The sequence below is a fragment of the Alligator sinensis genome, unplaced genomic scaffold, assembly GCF_000455745.1.
Source record: "Alligator sinensis unplaced genomic scaffold, ASM45574v1 scaffold69_1, whole genome shotgun sequence".
Classification (NCBI taxonomy): domain Eukaryota; kingdom Metazoa; phylum Chordata; order Crocodylia; family Alligatoridae; genus Alligator; species Alligator sinensis.
This window is the reverse complement of record NW_005842443.1, coordinates 41,208-54,510: the sequence shown is the minus strand read 5'-3', so window position 1 is coordinate 54,510 and position 13,303 is coordinate 41,208. Positions and strand designations below refer to the sequence as shown.

The following is a 13,303-nucleotide window of genomic DNA, read 5'->3' as shown; positions in this document are numbered from 1 at the left end:
CTGATGCACGACAAGTTCTTTTTCCACAAAGCTCAGCAAAGTCAGGTGTCCCCGATCAGCACTAAGGGGTACCGGGAAGGACCCTGGTATTCAGTCCTTGGGCTCCTCAAGATCCACTGGCCCACTGATCCAGGTCAGCAGCTACTTAGTAGTTTCTTTCACAGAGCTGCATCTTCCTTCCAAATGATTTCCGGATGTGCCAGTCAATTTATAACTTCTGACCTATGCTGGTAACTTACAGCCATCCAGATTCTCCAATTATAATTATTCTTAGGACTGACCAATAGCAGTACAAGCCTTGCATTCTTCTGATAAGGTTAATTTTTACTATGCCACAAGGCCTACTACTTCAAGGCTTTGCTAAATTTACTAGGCCTTACTACATACAAGGCCTCACTACATTTTTTACTTTAATTAGGCTCTTAACAACAACATATAGCTTAATATCTGAACAAATGACAAAAAAAAAACAAAACACTTGGTCTAATTTTCGCAGAGCTTTCAGCAAGCACTTTTATCACAGACATAATTTCAGCTGTCACACCCCCCTCCTCCAGCTCCCCCCCACCCCCTACTTACCAGCACAGAGTCCGGGTCCAGCTTTCCGAGGTGGCAAGGAGGGACTGCCTGAATCTCCAAATCTTTTCTGAATCAATTCGGAGGCTTCAAATCGATTCAGACCTTTTTATTGGTTTTCCAACTTGATTCGGATTCGAAGATTCAGCAGCTGAATCTCCTCTGAATTGAATCAGCAACCAAAGCTTCGCACAGCCCTAGTACACACTGCAAGTAGTACGTGGGGCCAGCCCGCAGACTAGCCCCATGCCCCTCATCTGGGCCACAGGATAAATTTGACACCCTTGATCTAAGCTCTAGAAAGAGGGTAGGAGTTCAGACACACCTGTCTGTAAGTGGCTCACTGTGCACAGCATCTGATGAAATAGATAGTTGCCTATGAAGACTAATAATTCTCTGAACCAGTCTTTAAAAGTGCCACCCTGTCCAGCCTTCTACCTGACTTCAGACTAATATGCTGAGGTGATTAGCAGTAGTGTGGTGCCCAGCTCCCCTCATGCTGTGTACAGGGAGCCCAGGCATCTGCTGCTGGGGTTCAGGGCCAGGCACATAAAAAGTGCTTAACATGTAGGCACTTTAGTCTCTTCCTGAATCTAGCCTTTAGAGCAGTGATGTAATCAATATTTTTGAAACTCCCTGTATGTAACACACTACAATAGAAATGTTTGTAGCAAAGTATTCTTAGCAGCTGTTTAACATTAAGTCTTGCTGACAAGCATTTAAGTAAAATTTCTTGCTTACGAACACCGTTTTATGAACCATTTCTTAAGTATTTTTACATGGACTTTACTTTTCCTGTGTTAGTTCAATTTCTCAGAAAGTTATGAAAAAAGATGAAGTAAAATTGCTTATTTTAAAAACAAATCATTTTACAGTGAAACAACCAGAGCCATGGAAAACTGTATGTAGAAAAGCTTTAATGTGAAATTGGAACTTTTTTTTCTCACTGCGTGCCTCAACACTTCAAATGTTAAAAGTATAAGCTTAATCACAAGGGATCAATAGCACTTTAAGCTCTTTTTTTTCCATGTCAAAGTCAATTAAAAGGACTTTTCACATATTTTAACCATTATCTTAGTTTTCTTTTTAATAGCTCATGGACATTACCCAAAAGGCTCCCACCTCTTCAATCCTCCACCACAGCTGAATGTAGAAAACATAACAATTAAACATAGCTTTCAAACAATTTGAATTTTGATTTCATTTTTTTTTCCCCCAAACTCAAGGTTATACTGTTGAGCTATGCAACAGGTATTAAGTGCTAGAATAAACATCCATAAACAAAGATAAATGTACACTGGTTTTGTGTTTTATTGGCCAACAGAGTAGGCTCTAAGATAAAAATAGCAAAAGAGGTATTTTTCTTTGCTGCCATGGAAAACTTCATGCCTGCTCTTATTTTTTGAACAAAAATATAAACTAAAAATTAAGAAATCTGTTTGTGTTGTTTAATGCTCATAACTGATCTTTAGAATGTTTCTGTTCAATTCCCCATTCCTTCCCATTATAAGTTTGCAACTTCTGCTGCAGTGTTAAAAATACAGTTCAGTATCACTGATACATGCAGAGCATGTAAGCATTAACTACTTATAAAGAATGAAAGTTGGAAGGCATGAATTATCCTACAAACTGCTAAATTTAAAATGGCACCTGAAAGTCAGATGCCTACATGAACCAGCTGTTAACCACATAAAATCACTATAAAGATGGATAAGTCCTTAGAAATCCCTCTTTGCCAAACAGACCTGCTGGAAGACTTAACAGTTTAAAAATATCAATATGGTGATTATAGAGGAGATCCTTCAGTTGTCATAGGATACTACTATAAACGCATTGTCTGAAAACATTGTTTTATCATACAGCTGACATTTCTTGATTAAGAAAGCCTTCTTCAAAAGCGTGAGAAAGTTAAAAGCTGTTTTCCAGCTATTTCCCTTACTGCAAAGCAGTGCTTTTGTAGAAAAATCAGTCTTTTCTTCTGCAGATATCTTCCTTCACAGCTCTGCATGCCCAGTACCATTACCACTTATAAGAAGCTGCCAAGAAGCCATCCTATGAAGGAAGGCAATATATTTGCTATTCTGTCTGAACTGTACTCAGAGTGAGTTTATTGAAAGTTTGGCCTTTAGTTGTTTGAAGTACAGGTGGTTTGGTCCTCAATAGTTAGAGACAGGCGTTTCTTCAGTTCTAGGACGTTTAGAGGCTGGAGGATTGTGCACAGGATCATCAGGCGGTGATGGTGGCTCTGAAATATTGAGAAACATGAAAACCATGCTTGGTTGGACTTCACATTTATTATGCTGAGTTTACAGGTGAATTTAGTACTCGTGAAAGATTCTAGGTTGGTAGTAGTAGATACAAGTTCTTCATCTGTACCAGAAGCATGCCACAGATGCAGTGGTGGAAGCTGCCTCCCATAAAACACACCAGTAGTGAAGTAGTGATCTGGAGAGGACAACCTGCATGCCAATTCATTTTACAGTGCTGAGACTGCTGGCCCAGGTGCCAATTGGTATCAACTGTAGATAGATGACTTTGTGATATAGGTACCTGCATTCTACTCACCTGTACAAAAAACAAAGCACCACTGAATAGTAGCAATTTCCAAATCTGTGAGCTGGAAGTTCAAGTTCCTTATTTTTTGTATTTGTGCCTGAACTAAAATCATCATACTTATGAAATCAGACAACAATCCATAATGACCTCTGGAAAGAAAGGACCAAGTAGGGAGAACCCCTATTCACTATATGTTACAACCAGAAGGTTACTTACCATGTTGAACTACTCCTGAAGAGGAAGGTGTGGGGGCTAGATTTGTGGCAGTTGTGTTTGGTGCGTCTGTCCTCACAGGAATTAAGTTTATTCTCCTGGAGAAGGGGGGAGGGAAAGAAAGAGAGAGATATACTTCCAGTGCTTTTAGAAACCTCATTTTCCCCACATTCTTCTTTGAAATGTACTGTACAATTGCAATTATCTACAGTGATATATATTTACTTCACATATGCTTTTTCTCTGGTCATGAATGGCATAGGGACATATAGAACAGAAAATGTAATGCTTATAAATAGAAGCATTTTAAGAATTATTAGACACCCTTTTCCCTGGATTAGTATGCACAAATAATTGAATGCAGGATCCTTGACTTAAACACACACTTCCTCTGTAATCTTAGTGTTTGTATTTTTCTTCTCTTAAATACATTAGATGTCTCACAAAAAAAGAAACATTACAAATGGGGCAGAATGACAAAAAGATGTAACTGAACATCTGATTGTTTTATTCTTGCAAAATGCCTATATATTGCTCTTATGAAATGACAGTATTGGGATAATTGGGATCGTGTTAACACTAACAGCAGTTTATAAATTATCCCAGTATATTTAGAGAAAAAGCTCCCCCTAAAATTTTAAAAAGTACATTTGCAAAAATCTCATCCATATAGTAAATATTCTTTCCATATTTGTGTACAGGTTTCCCTAGCTTTATGTGGGTTCTGTATGTGCGAATTCACTCTTATGTGATCGGTGTGGTGGAAGCTGCTCTGTGCAATGCATTATGGAATTGATGTGCACCAAAATATAGTCTCCTGTGTGAATCTGTGCTCCTCGCTTGTTGTCTGCGACACGTGTTTCTGTAGTTGTCATCCCCATTATGATTGTGTCTTGTGCTTGTGTGTATTGTCTGCTGTTGGCAAGTACCAAAATTGTCTTGTAAAAGTGGAAGAAATGGGTTGGGGGTCAGTACAGTCGAGTTCTTGGAACGTATCCCTATTTGTTGCATTGTAAAGTGGGTTCCCTTGATGCGAATTCAAGTTATGCGCCATTTTTTGGGAATAAATGTGCAGCATAAAGTTAGGGAAATCTGTATTAATCCTAGAGAATAATTTAAAATGAACCCTTATATGCTCATCTAACAAACTCCTTAAAGAACTTACTATTAATGACTTGTATGGTATATTTAAATATATCATGCAGAAAACACGTTGTCTTGAGTGAAGTCATACATTTATTGTGCGACTACATTCCAAATGTAGCCTCTTATTAACTTAAAATAAAGGACAGGCATTAAGTCCTACCAGATTACATCTTTAAATACAAGAACTGCGACAGAGACATAGAAATCTGTTGTATATAAATGCACAAAGGAGTAAGGCAGAATTTAACTTTACTACTGCCCACCAGTTTGGATAGCAACTCATAAAGTCAGATCTGGGAGTTGTGTTGAGCTTTCAGCTAGAGAACAAATTGGAAGGGTAAATTGTCACGAAAGCCACAACCAGGATACAAAATGTAGTTCTCAACTTCAATATATTAGAAGTAGCAACAATACATCTTATGTTGGTCTTCATATTTATAACTGAAATGGAAATTAAAGTCTTACCTTGGTGTCTTACTCCATGCTTCTAAGGTATTTAGAGTAATCCTTCTTGGCTGGTTTACTTTAGCACTCTGGCTGGCTGCCTGTATAGGTTTCCTCTCTTCTGACAAAGCTGGAATATTTTTTATGCCAACAGGTGTTGAAGGAGAGTCCTTGCTGGTTGCTACTGCTGTTGGTATTTTTGGCTGGAGAGTGGGAGTGCTTGGGTCTGCAATTCTGCTTGGAGGAGTTCCATCTGCTGGGCGAGAGCCTGGGGAGACCTTATGTGACTGACTTTTCTTCACTTTCTTTTCTGCTACAGTAGGGGTCCTGACAGTTATCACTGGCTTCTCCTTCAATGGCACTCCAAGTTCACCCTTCTCAAATGTGACAAAAGAGCAATACCCATCCGTGGAAGAAACAGCCAGAAAAGATCCATCACTGGACCTGTTATTTCATGGGAGGAAAGATGAGAAATTGACTGTGCTCCCCAGAATAACATTTTATGCCAAAACCACAAACTACCTCCCTCCAACTAAATACAGAAATTTAAATAAATCTTATATCAGCTCCATGACAGCTAATTTAAAAAACAAAAAATCTTATCTGCCTGGGTGTGTGGCTGTGTGTGGGGGGCATAAAGTATGTTGGGGGGTTGTGGGGGCAGGGTGTATGTGTATGGCATTTGCAGGGTCTGAGGGAGAGTGCTGGGACCCCTGCACTTCGCCCATGGCACAGCAGCAGCAGGTGGAAGCGCTTAGGGTGCTTGTGCCCAGTGCAGGCACTGATGCCCAGAGGCATGCAGCTCCAGCCAGAGCTGCACATCACAGTGAGGAACACAGCCTCCGCCAGGCAGTCTCTATTGCTGGTGTTCCCCACCACACATGCTCAGTCTCTGCACTTGCACTATGAGGGAAGCCCCAGGCACTGGAGCCAGCTGCCTTTCCCACCCCCGCAAGGGTAAGGCACCTGGGGCTACCCTTTCATGCTGTTCAGCCCTGGCGGGGAAGGCAGCAAGCTCCAGTGCATGGGGCTTCCTTCCCATGCCATGCAAATGCGGGGGCTGAGTGTGCGTGGCAGGGAGCACCAGCAATAGAGATTGCCCAGCAGACGCTGTGCCCCTCATTGCAATGTGCAGCGCTTGCCAGACCTGCGCACTGCCAGACACCAGCGCCTGCACCAGGCACGAGTGCCCCGAGCACCTCCACCTGCTGCTGCTGCCAGCACCTGCTGGGGCTGCACACCATATGGGGAATGTGTGTGGGGCAGATCTCCACACACCCCTACCCTCCCTCACACCCACACCCTGCCCACCTGAGCTCAATGCTACCACCACCCTCTGGGTGCAGGCTCCACACTGCTGCCAGCCCTACGCTCCAGCCCACCTGCAGCTTGCCCCCTGCTTCTTTCCGAGCTGCTGCCCAGAGGGACTGGAAGGCAGGGGAAATGGAGCAGGTCCTCCGGCGGCAGCAGGAGCAGCCCTGCCTGGAAGCTGCCTGCTGGCTGGGCAGGGTGCTTCTGCCCATGAGGATGGAAGCAAGATGCAATAGGGTATGTTTAGGGATGTGCATATGCAAGGGCATCTCACTCCCACCCTCATGGGTGGAAGGGCTGGGCGGGATACAATTCTCTGGTGGGCACTGCAGGCTGGATGAAAGTGCTTGGCTGGCTGGATCCAGCCTGCAGGCCATATTTTGCCTGACCCTGATCTAAAGTGATGCTGAACAGCTTGTCCTGACCTATGCTGCAGCAGAACTGTGCTCAACTGCACCTCTTGCCCTTTGCACAGGTAACAATCACCAACTCACTGATGAGTTAAGCACCTGGATTTTCTCACATTCTCCTGCAAACTTCACCTTCAGAGTATCTGATCACCATCAACATGTTCTGAAAGAAGCCTTCTGCTAGAAGGGTACCAGCTGCAATAGAGGCTCCAGGGAGGAAGGAAGGTCCCATGACTGGGGAACAGAGTCTGGGATGTGAAACACAGACTCTCACTGCCTAAATGACCTAGGCAAGTCATTTTGAGCAGGGAACCCAAAGGGTTACCACGCATCCTGTGGGCTCCTGACTAGCCACCACTGCCCCACCCCTCCCCTGCCCACTGTTGCTCCTGCCACTGCAGCTGGGGTTCTTTGGGCTCTCCCACCTTCCTTTAATTTCTACTTCTTGCCCCCGCTACTGGCGATGGGACAGCACAGCAGGAGAGGTCTCAGGTACCTAAGTGGGAGGCTGAAGGTACCCATGCTGCATGCATAATGGGAGGCTGAGCTATTTGTGCAGCCAAGCTGACTGCACTGCTGGTGAGAAAGTGGCTGGGAGAGAAGGGTACTTTGCATGCTGGGGGATAAAGGTGGGCTGTCTGCACTGCACTGTGTGCATAATAAGGAGGGGCCCATGTGGCAGGACAGATCCAGGGGTGGGGAGGGTGCAACTGTCCACACAGCCAACAAAAAGCAGCTCTTGGTCTATGGCCCACATCTTGTGCAGCCTTTAGTATTGTGGCCTGCTTCACATATGCCCCTCACCTGCCTGGAAGTTAGACAGCCCTCACTTAGACCAAGATCCACAAGACAACCAAGCACCTTAAGTAGACCTTTGGCAGAATTTAGATGCCTAAGTTTAGGACAGTGATCCTCTAACACCCTTCCTCCTCCCAGATAATCCCATAGGCACCAAAGCTCCACCTGTGAAATTCACTAGAAAGCTAAGGTTCTGATTCTGTGCACAAGCAAGGCTGCCTCCCTCCTGTCTGGACTGAGCAATTGGTTATCCAGATCAAGCATAAGACTGATCAAGATCCTCCAACTATGTTTTCTTCTGCTGATCTACCCTGAGAAGCCGGATCCAGAAGAACAAGCTCAAAGCATATCAATAGAATGAGCTCCATGCAAAACAGAGCTACAGGAGTTGTTACTGCCCCTTCTCTCTTGAGGCACTGCAACACCCAAGCCCCTTTGTAGGTGTAGGCTGCAGTCTCTCTGTGCCTCTGCTCCCCATTTATAAAGCATATAAAAAGCACACTTCCATAGCTCCTGGGATAAAATTATTTTAAAAAGAATGAAAGGCACTGAAAAACATGGTAATGACAATTACTTAAGTACCATAGATTACATAAAACAACCTGACATAAAAGGAAGAAGCATGAGCAACCTCAAAACTTCAAAAGCGATAAGAACAACAATCTACCCAAACATGACAAATCTGTCAGTCACCTACCATGAAATATCACTCAGGGTATGGTAATGTATGTTAGACACATAACCAAATGGAAAGGACTGCTGCGTATCATATAAAAGCACAGAATCTTCTGAAGCAACAGCAAATACCAACCGATAAGGAAAATTTATTAGACCAGGAACCGACTTCTGACTGACTTCATCTAGAACACAAAGAAAACACCATTGGGAAAAGTCTCATACAGACCACTGCCTCACTTAAATGATACTGCTTAAATTGACATAGTTACCCTGAGTCTGAACATAATTTTTATCCTTAGAGTGAATCAGTAACCAAACTGTGGTTAAAAAGGTGACATTTTCATTATAAACCACCATTTTCAGACTCTCATGAATTTCTGGAAAAACTACTCTATTAAGTTACTCTTATTTTGTCTCACCTTACAAGATAAATTGTTGGGAGAGGTTTTTGGTTTATTTGTTTTTTTGGTGTTTTTTTTCAAATTACAAGTGCAAATCAAAGCCCTGTAGCTAAACATCTTTTCCACTATTACTTCAAGTGTGAACAAATCTCAAAAAACTTACTTTAATCAGTCATGCTAAATTTATAAAAATACACAGTTGCTATATAAAATCCACTCAAGATGATAAATTTATGGTTCTTTTTATAATTTTCATGTTCAACTATTGGCTAGTTTTTCAGACTCAGAGTTTGCTCCTAAGTGAAAGAGAAAAAGAGCGCCACCCTAGCAAAGTTTTCCAAATCCTTGAAATTAAGCACCCAGTGGCCTCCTCAGCAGTGATAAAATATAGAACTCCCAGTCACTTCTGTGTTGGTTACAGAAGCTCCCCTTTTAAATGAATGGCCTGATTTTTTCACTTTAGGCATCTGATAGTGTAAATTTTGCCCTAAGAGTAACAACATGTGCCCAATAAAGAGTGATTGACAATTTATGGAGAGGATCTCATTCTCCAAAAAAGAGAACAGTGCCTCTGAAGACTTTGTGAAAAAAATGGTTCACGCTTTTAAACAATTCAGTAATAGACACTAAGCTGAGCTAGATAATTAGAAATGAGGAAACTTGTGCCTTTTAAGCAAGATTGTGAACAGTCTCATTAAAAGTCCTAAGTGAAATCCTGAGTTCATTAACTTGAATACGAGCAAGATTTTACTTCCTGCATCCATCCACTTATGTGCAGTATGCTCAGTCATCCCCATCACAGCTATGCCAGCATGATCCAGTTCTAACCAACAAGCCTAGTGCTACTTCAGTCTTGGCTTCCCCTGAATAAACATCACAAAACTGTGACAAATGATGGCAATTTTGGGGTGGCTCCAGGAGGTGGGAAACCAAGACTAAAAAAATATTTTACTACATGGTTCTTTAATGCTGAGCCAAATTATTTACATTTATTCACACCAACCAGTTTAAAAGTTGGAGAAAAAATGCTAAATAGTTTTTCTGTAGCCTCAAAGGCCAACTGAGAGCATTCAGCCACTATACCAAAAGCCACTTAAAAAGGTACTTAAAGTGAATTAAAGTTCTTAGACTCAGCAAACAGGGTTGCACCACAACTTAAAAGCTTTCTTGAAGGAATGTTACAAAAGGTAGGACATAAAATAGTATGACCTGCAACATTATACCCAAGTTTGCCTTTTTAATACATTTGCTGTAAAAAATGTTCTCTGAAGGATTTACACTACCTTTAGTAAGTGCAGTTCTCAATTCAAAGTAGACTGGGCAGCAACGAACAGCTAGTGTTGCTTTGCCAGGACAGGGAAGGTGAGCCATGGGCCTATTAGGAATAAGAAATATTTTTTAAAATGGCATTAAAAATTATTATTTTTTGTAATGATAATAAAGAAATAGGTTTTATTAAACCCTACCTTTTAAGATTGTTTCTGGAAAAAACATATGTAGTGTTTGTCACATTTTCTCCTGATTCAACACATCCAGCTGAGAAAACACAAAACAATTAAACTGTTACTCATCAATTCAAAAGGTACTGAACATACAGCATATATTCATAAACGTTTTATTTCCCAAGAAGTAGCCTTGCGTCAGCAGGCCAGATTTTTGTGATCACATATATTTCTTTAATACTACTTTTGTTTCCTTTATGTACTTCCTTAACACAGGCTTCTTTTTGATGTTTCCAGACATCTGCATTGGGAATGCCTATACTGGAAAACCCTTCTTGCAGTGTTATTCTAACTAATAGTGCAGAATGCTTTTAAGAACAAGGACATATCAAAAAAAACCCTCAGAATAAGAGTCAAGAGTAACTACTTATTTCTGATTTTTTTTTTTTTTTTTTTAAACAGTGCAGCTTTGTTAATATACCAGGTGTTTCGTGTAAGCTGCAAGCAGATTTTAACATGACATGAGAGAAATTCTCACAAGCTGCAGGCTTGATGGTAGGAGCTTCTCAGCCAATAAATAGAATACATTAGTTTCATCATGCAAGAACAATACACCAAACAAATACTGTAAAGCTTTCCTTTGATTGAACTCAGCCAAACTGTTTGGAAAGTGGTCTCAGTGAACTTTCAGATCAGTGTACAAACAGACTAACGGAAAATTTTTATTGACAAAGTACGCTGAATTTAGTGTCAGAGGAAACCCCAGGCTGCATCATCACCACTAGCATGTCACCAGAACAAAAAACTGCTGGCCATATTCACAGTAGTATTCTCCAAAGCATCAGCAACTGTTAGACGCCTCCTATGTGAGGAAGAAGCCCTATGGGCTGCCCCACATGCACAGTACTTGCTTTCACATACCTGGAGTAAGTAGCAAGGAGCCATCAGGAGTGAAACTAAGCCTGCGGAAGAATGATTTCATGCTGTCATCATGAAACATTCGGAAGCTTCTCATCTGTAACATTTTGAAAGTATTTCAGATGCAATGTGAAAAAATCCTATTAATGCTGGTAATTAACTATGTCTTAGGAAAAAAGTCATCTTGATTGATCTTTTTGCCTAACGGATGAAATATTTGAAGTTTCTCTCAACAACAAAATGATGCTTTAAGTTCCTATATATGCTTTAAGTTCTCTATAGCTAATCATAGTCCCTCTATACACATGCTAATTAATATCAACAAGAGTCTCATTTAGACTAGACTATTCCTTTCCTTCCCTTTTTGTTACTATAGATATTTAAAATAAAACAGTCTCTAAGATGACGCTACTTAGGTAGAAAGTAGTGCTAGTGCTCTGCTATCATGGTTCAAACAAACAAACACCACAGAAAGGTGATTTAACATTAGAAATGAAAAAACAAAATTCAGTAAAAACACAGGGAAAATATATTTATAGGTTAGTCTAAAAAAGTACTCCTTTTTATCATACTAGAGGTATCATGCCTTACCTCTAGTACTATTAATTTAAAGATGCTGGGACATCTTAAGTTCTAAGATGCTGTCCCTCCAAAGGACAGCATTTTAGAACTTATTTTTCCCTAACTTTTCTCTTGAAAGACTTTATTCTCTAGAAAAGTATATTCTAAGCTACTGATTTAGATATAAAAGTATTCATACAATATTATAATACTTGGTCACTGTAACTTGATTATCGCACAGATATTATTTAAAATTCACTGCACAGACTATTTTGTTTCTCTTTCCTTTAATCTATTACCAATGATATTAAACATGATTACTTTAGGCTGAACTTGCAAGAGATATTTTTTACAAGTCAATGTTCTTTGTGACAGCCACTTCGACTAATAACCAGGGATTCGGGTTTTCCGTTTCCCACAGACAAAATCACAGATTCCTTGTTTTTAAAATTGGAGAAAACGCCGATTTCCCTTTTCAGCAGAGAAATCTGCAGATTCTCCGCTTTTGTAAAGAGCTCTTGCAGGCTGGCACAACTCCAGCCTGCAAGAGCTGATTACAGAAAGGGCGAGAAAGCCCCAGCCCTACCTGGAGTGGGTGGGGGAGAGGGGGAAGGGTGGGGCCTGAGCCTCTGAGTCAGCCAAGGCTGGGCTCAGGCTCAGACTCTTCCTTCGCCCTTGGATCCTAGAAGTAAGTGGGGCTTGGGGGTTGTGGCGCAGGGCTGGGGAAGGGGGCTGAGGGAGCGGGGAATGCTGCCGGCCCCAGGCGGCACACTACAGCCAGGTGCAGGGCCAGGGGGTGAGGGCAGGGGTACCCCTCTGTGGGGGGCTTTGCAGGCAAGTGATGCGGGGTGTAGAGTGGTGGTGCCCACCATGTGCGGGCCCCGCACACATGCCGCCCAGCCAGCTGCCCAGGGGATGGGGAGGCGGAGGCTCGCATGTGGCTAGTTGCACAGTTCCGTGGCCGGCTCTGCAGCGGCGGCGAGGGATGGTGGCTGGGGGGGGCAGGAGGGGCTCACATGCGGCAGACTCTTTACCTATGGGGCCATGCCAGTGGTGATGGCCGCTGTGTACCCGGCACCCACCACACTGCCACTGCCGCCCTGCTCCAAGTACAGCTCCGCAGCGGTACAGGGGTTTTGTACGCATCGGCCTTTACCACTGGCACACAGCAGCCACTGCTGCTTATCTGTGGGGGTTGTTGTGTACAAAACCTGCCCGTGTTGCCTCGGAGCTGTGCAACCAGGTGCAGGGCAGCAGCGGCAGTGTAGCAGCTGCTGTGCGGCGCAAGATGGTGGTGGGGATGACTGTGTGCTGCCTGGCTGCCACCACTGCCGCTCTGCGCCTGGCTGCACAGCTCTGGGCATGGATGGCTCCATGGTGGCACAGGGAGGTTCTGTATGCAGCGGCTGTCACCGCTGGCACAGCCCCATAGGTAAGTGGCAGCAGCTGCTGCATGCGAATCCCCTGATCCCCATTCCCCACTGCTGCTGCAGAGCCAGCCACAGAGCTGTGCAGCTGGTTACATGCAAGACTCCCCCTTCCCCAGGCAGCTGGCCAGGCAGCATGTGTGCAGCCTGCACAGGGCTGGGACCACCACACCGCGTCCCACATCACTTGCCCACAAAGCACTCCTGCCCTCACCTCCTGGCCCTGCACCCCTGCCTTCACCTGGCTGTGGTATGCTGCCTGGGGCCAGCAGCACCCCCTGCTCCCTCAGCCTCCAACCATCTTCCCCAGACCTGCCCCACAGCCCCCAACCCCACTTACCTCTAGGATCAAGGGGCGTAGGGCATGGCTCTGCAGTGACAGCACTTGCCCGCAATGCCCCCCCCCCACTGGCTCAGCCAGC

At 43.3% G+C, this 13,303-nt stretch overlaps 1 protein-coding gene across 1 annotated transcript in view; it reads right to left on the bottom strand.

Annotated features, from left to right (window-relative positions):
- Positions 1-1,488: 1,488 nt before the first annotated feature.
- CHAF1B (chromatin assembly factor 1 subunit B) overlaps positions 1,489-13,303 on the bottom strand; it is a 26,739-nt gene continuing 14,924 nt past the window's right edge. The window contains 8 exon segments of the mRNA XM_025212043.1: positions 1,489-2,747; positions 2,749-2,821; positions 3,349-3,443; positions 4,957-5,379; positions 8,152-8,314; positions 9,817-9,908; positions 10,000-10,069; positions 10,897-10,990. Of these exon segments, the coding sequence (XP_025067828.1) occupies positions 2,702-2,747; positions 2,749-2,821; positions 3,349-3,443; positions 4,957-5,379; positions 8,152-8,314; positions 9,817-9,908; positions 10,000-10,069; positions 10,897-10,990 (1,056 nt within the window). The 3' untranslated portion in view covers positions 1,489-2,701.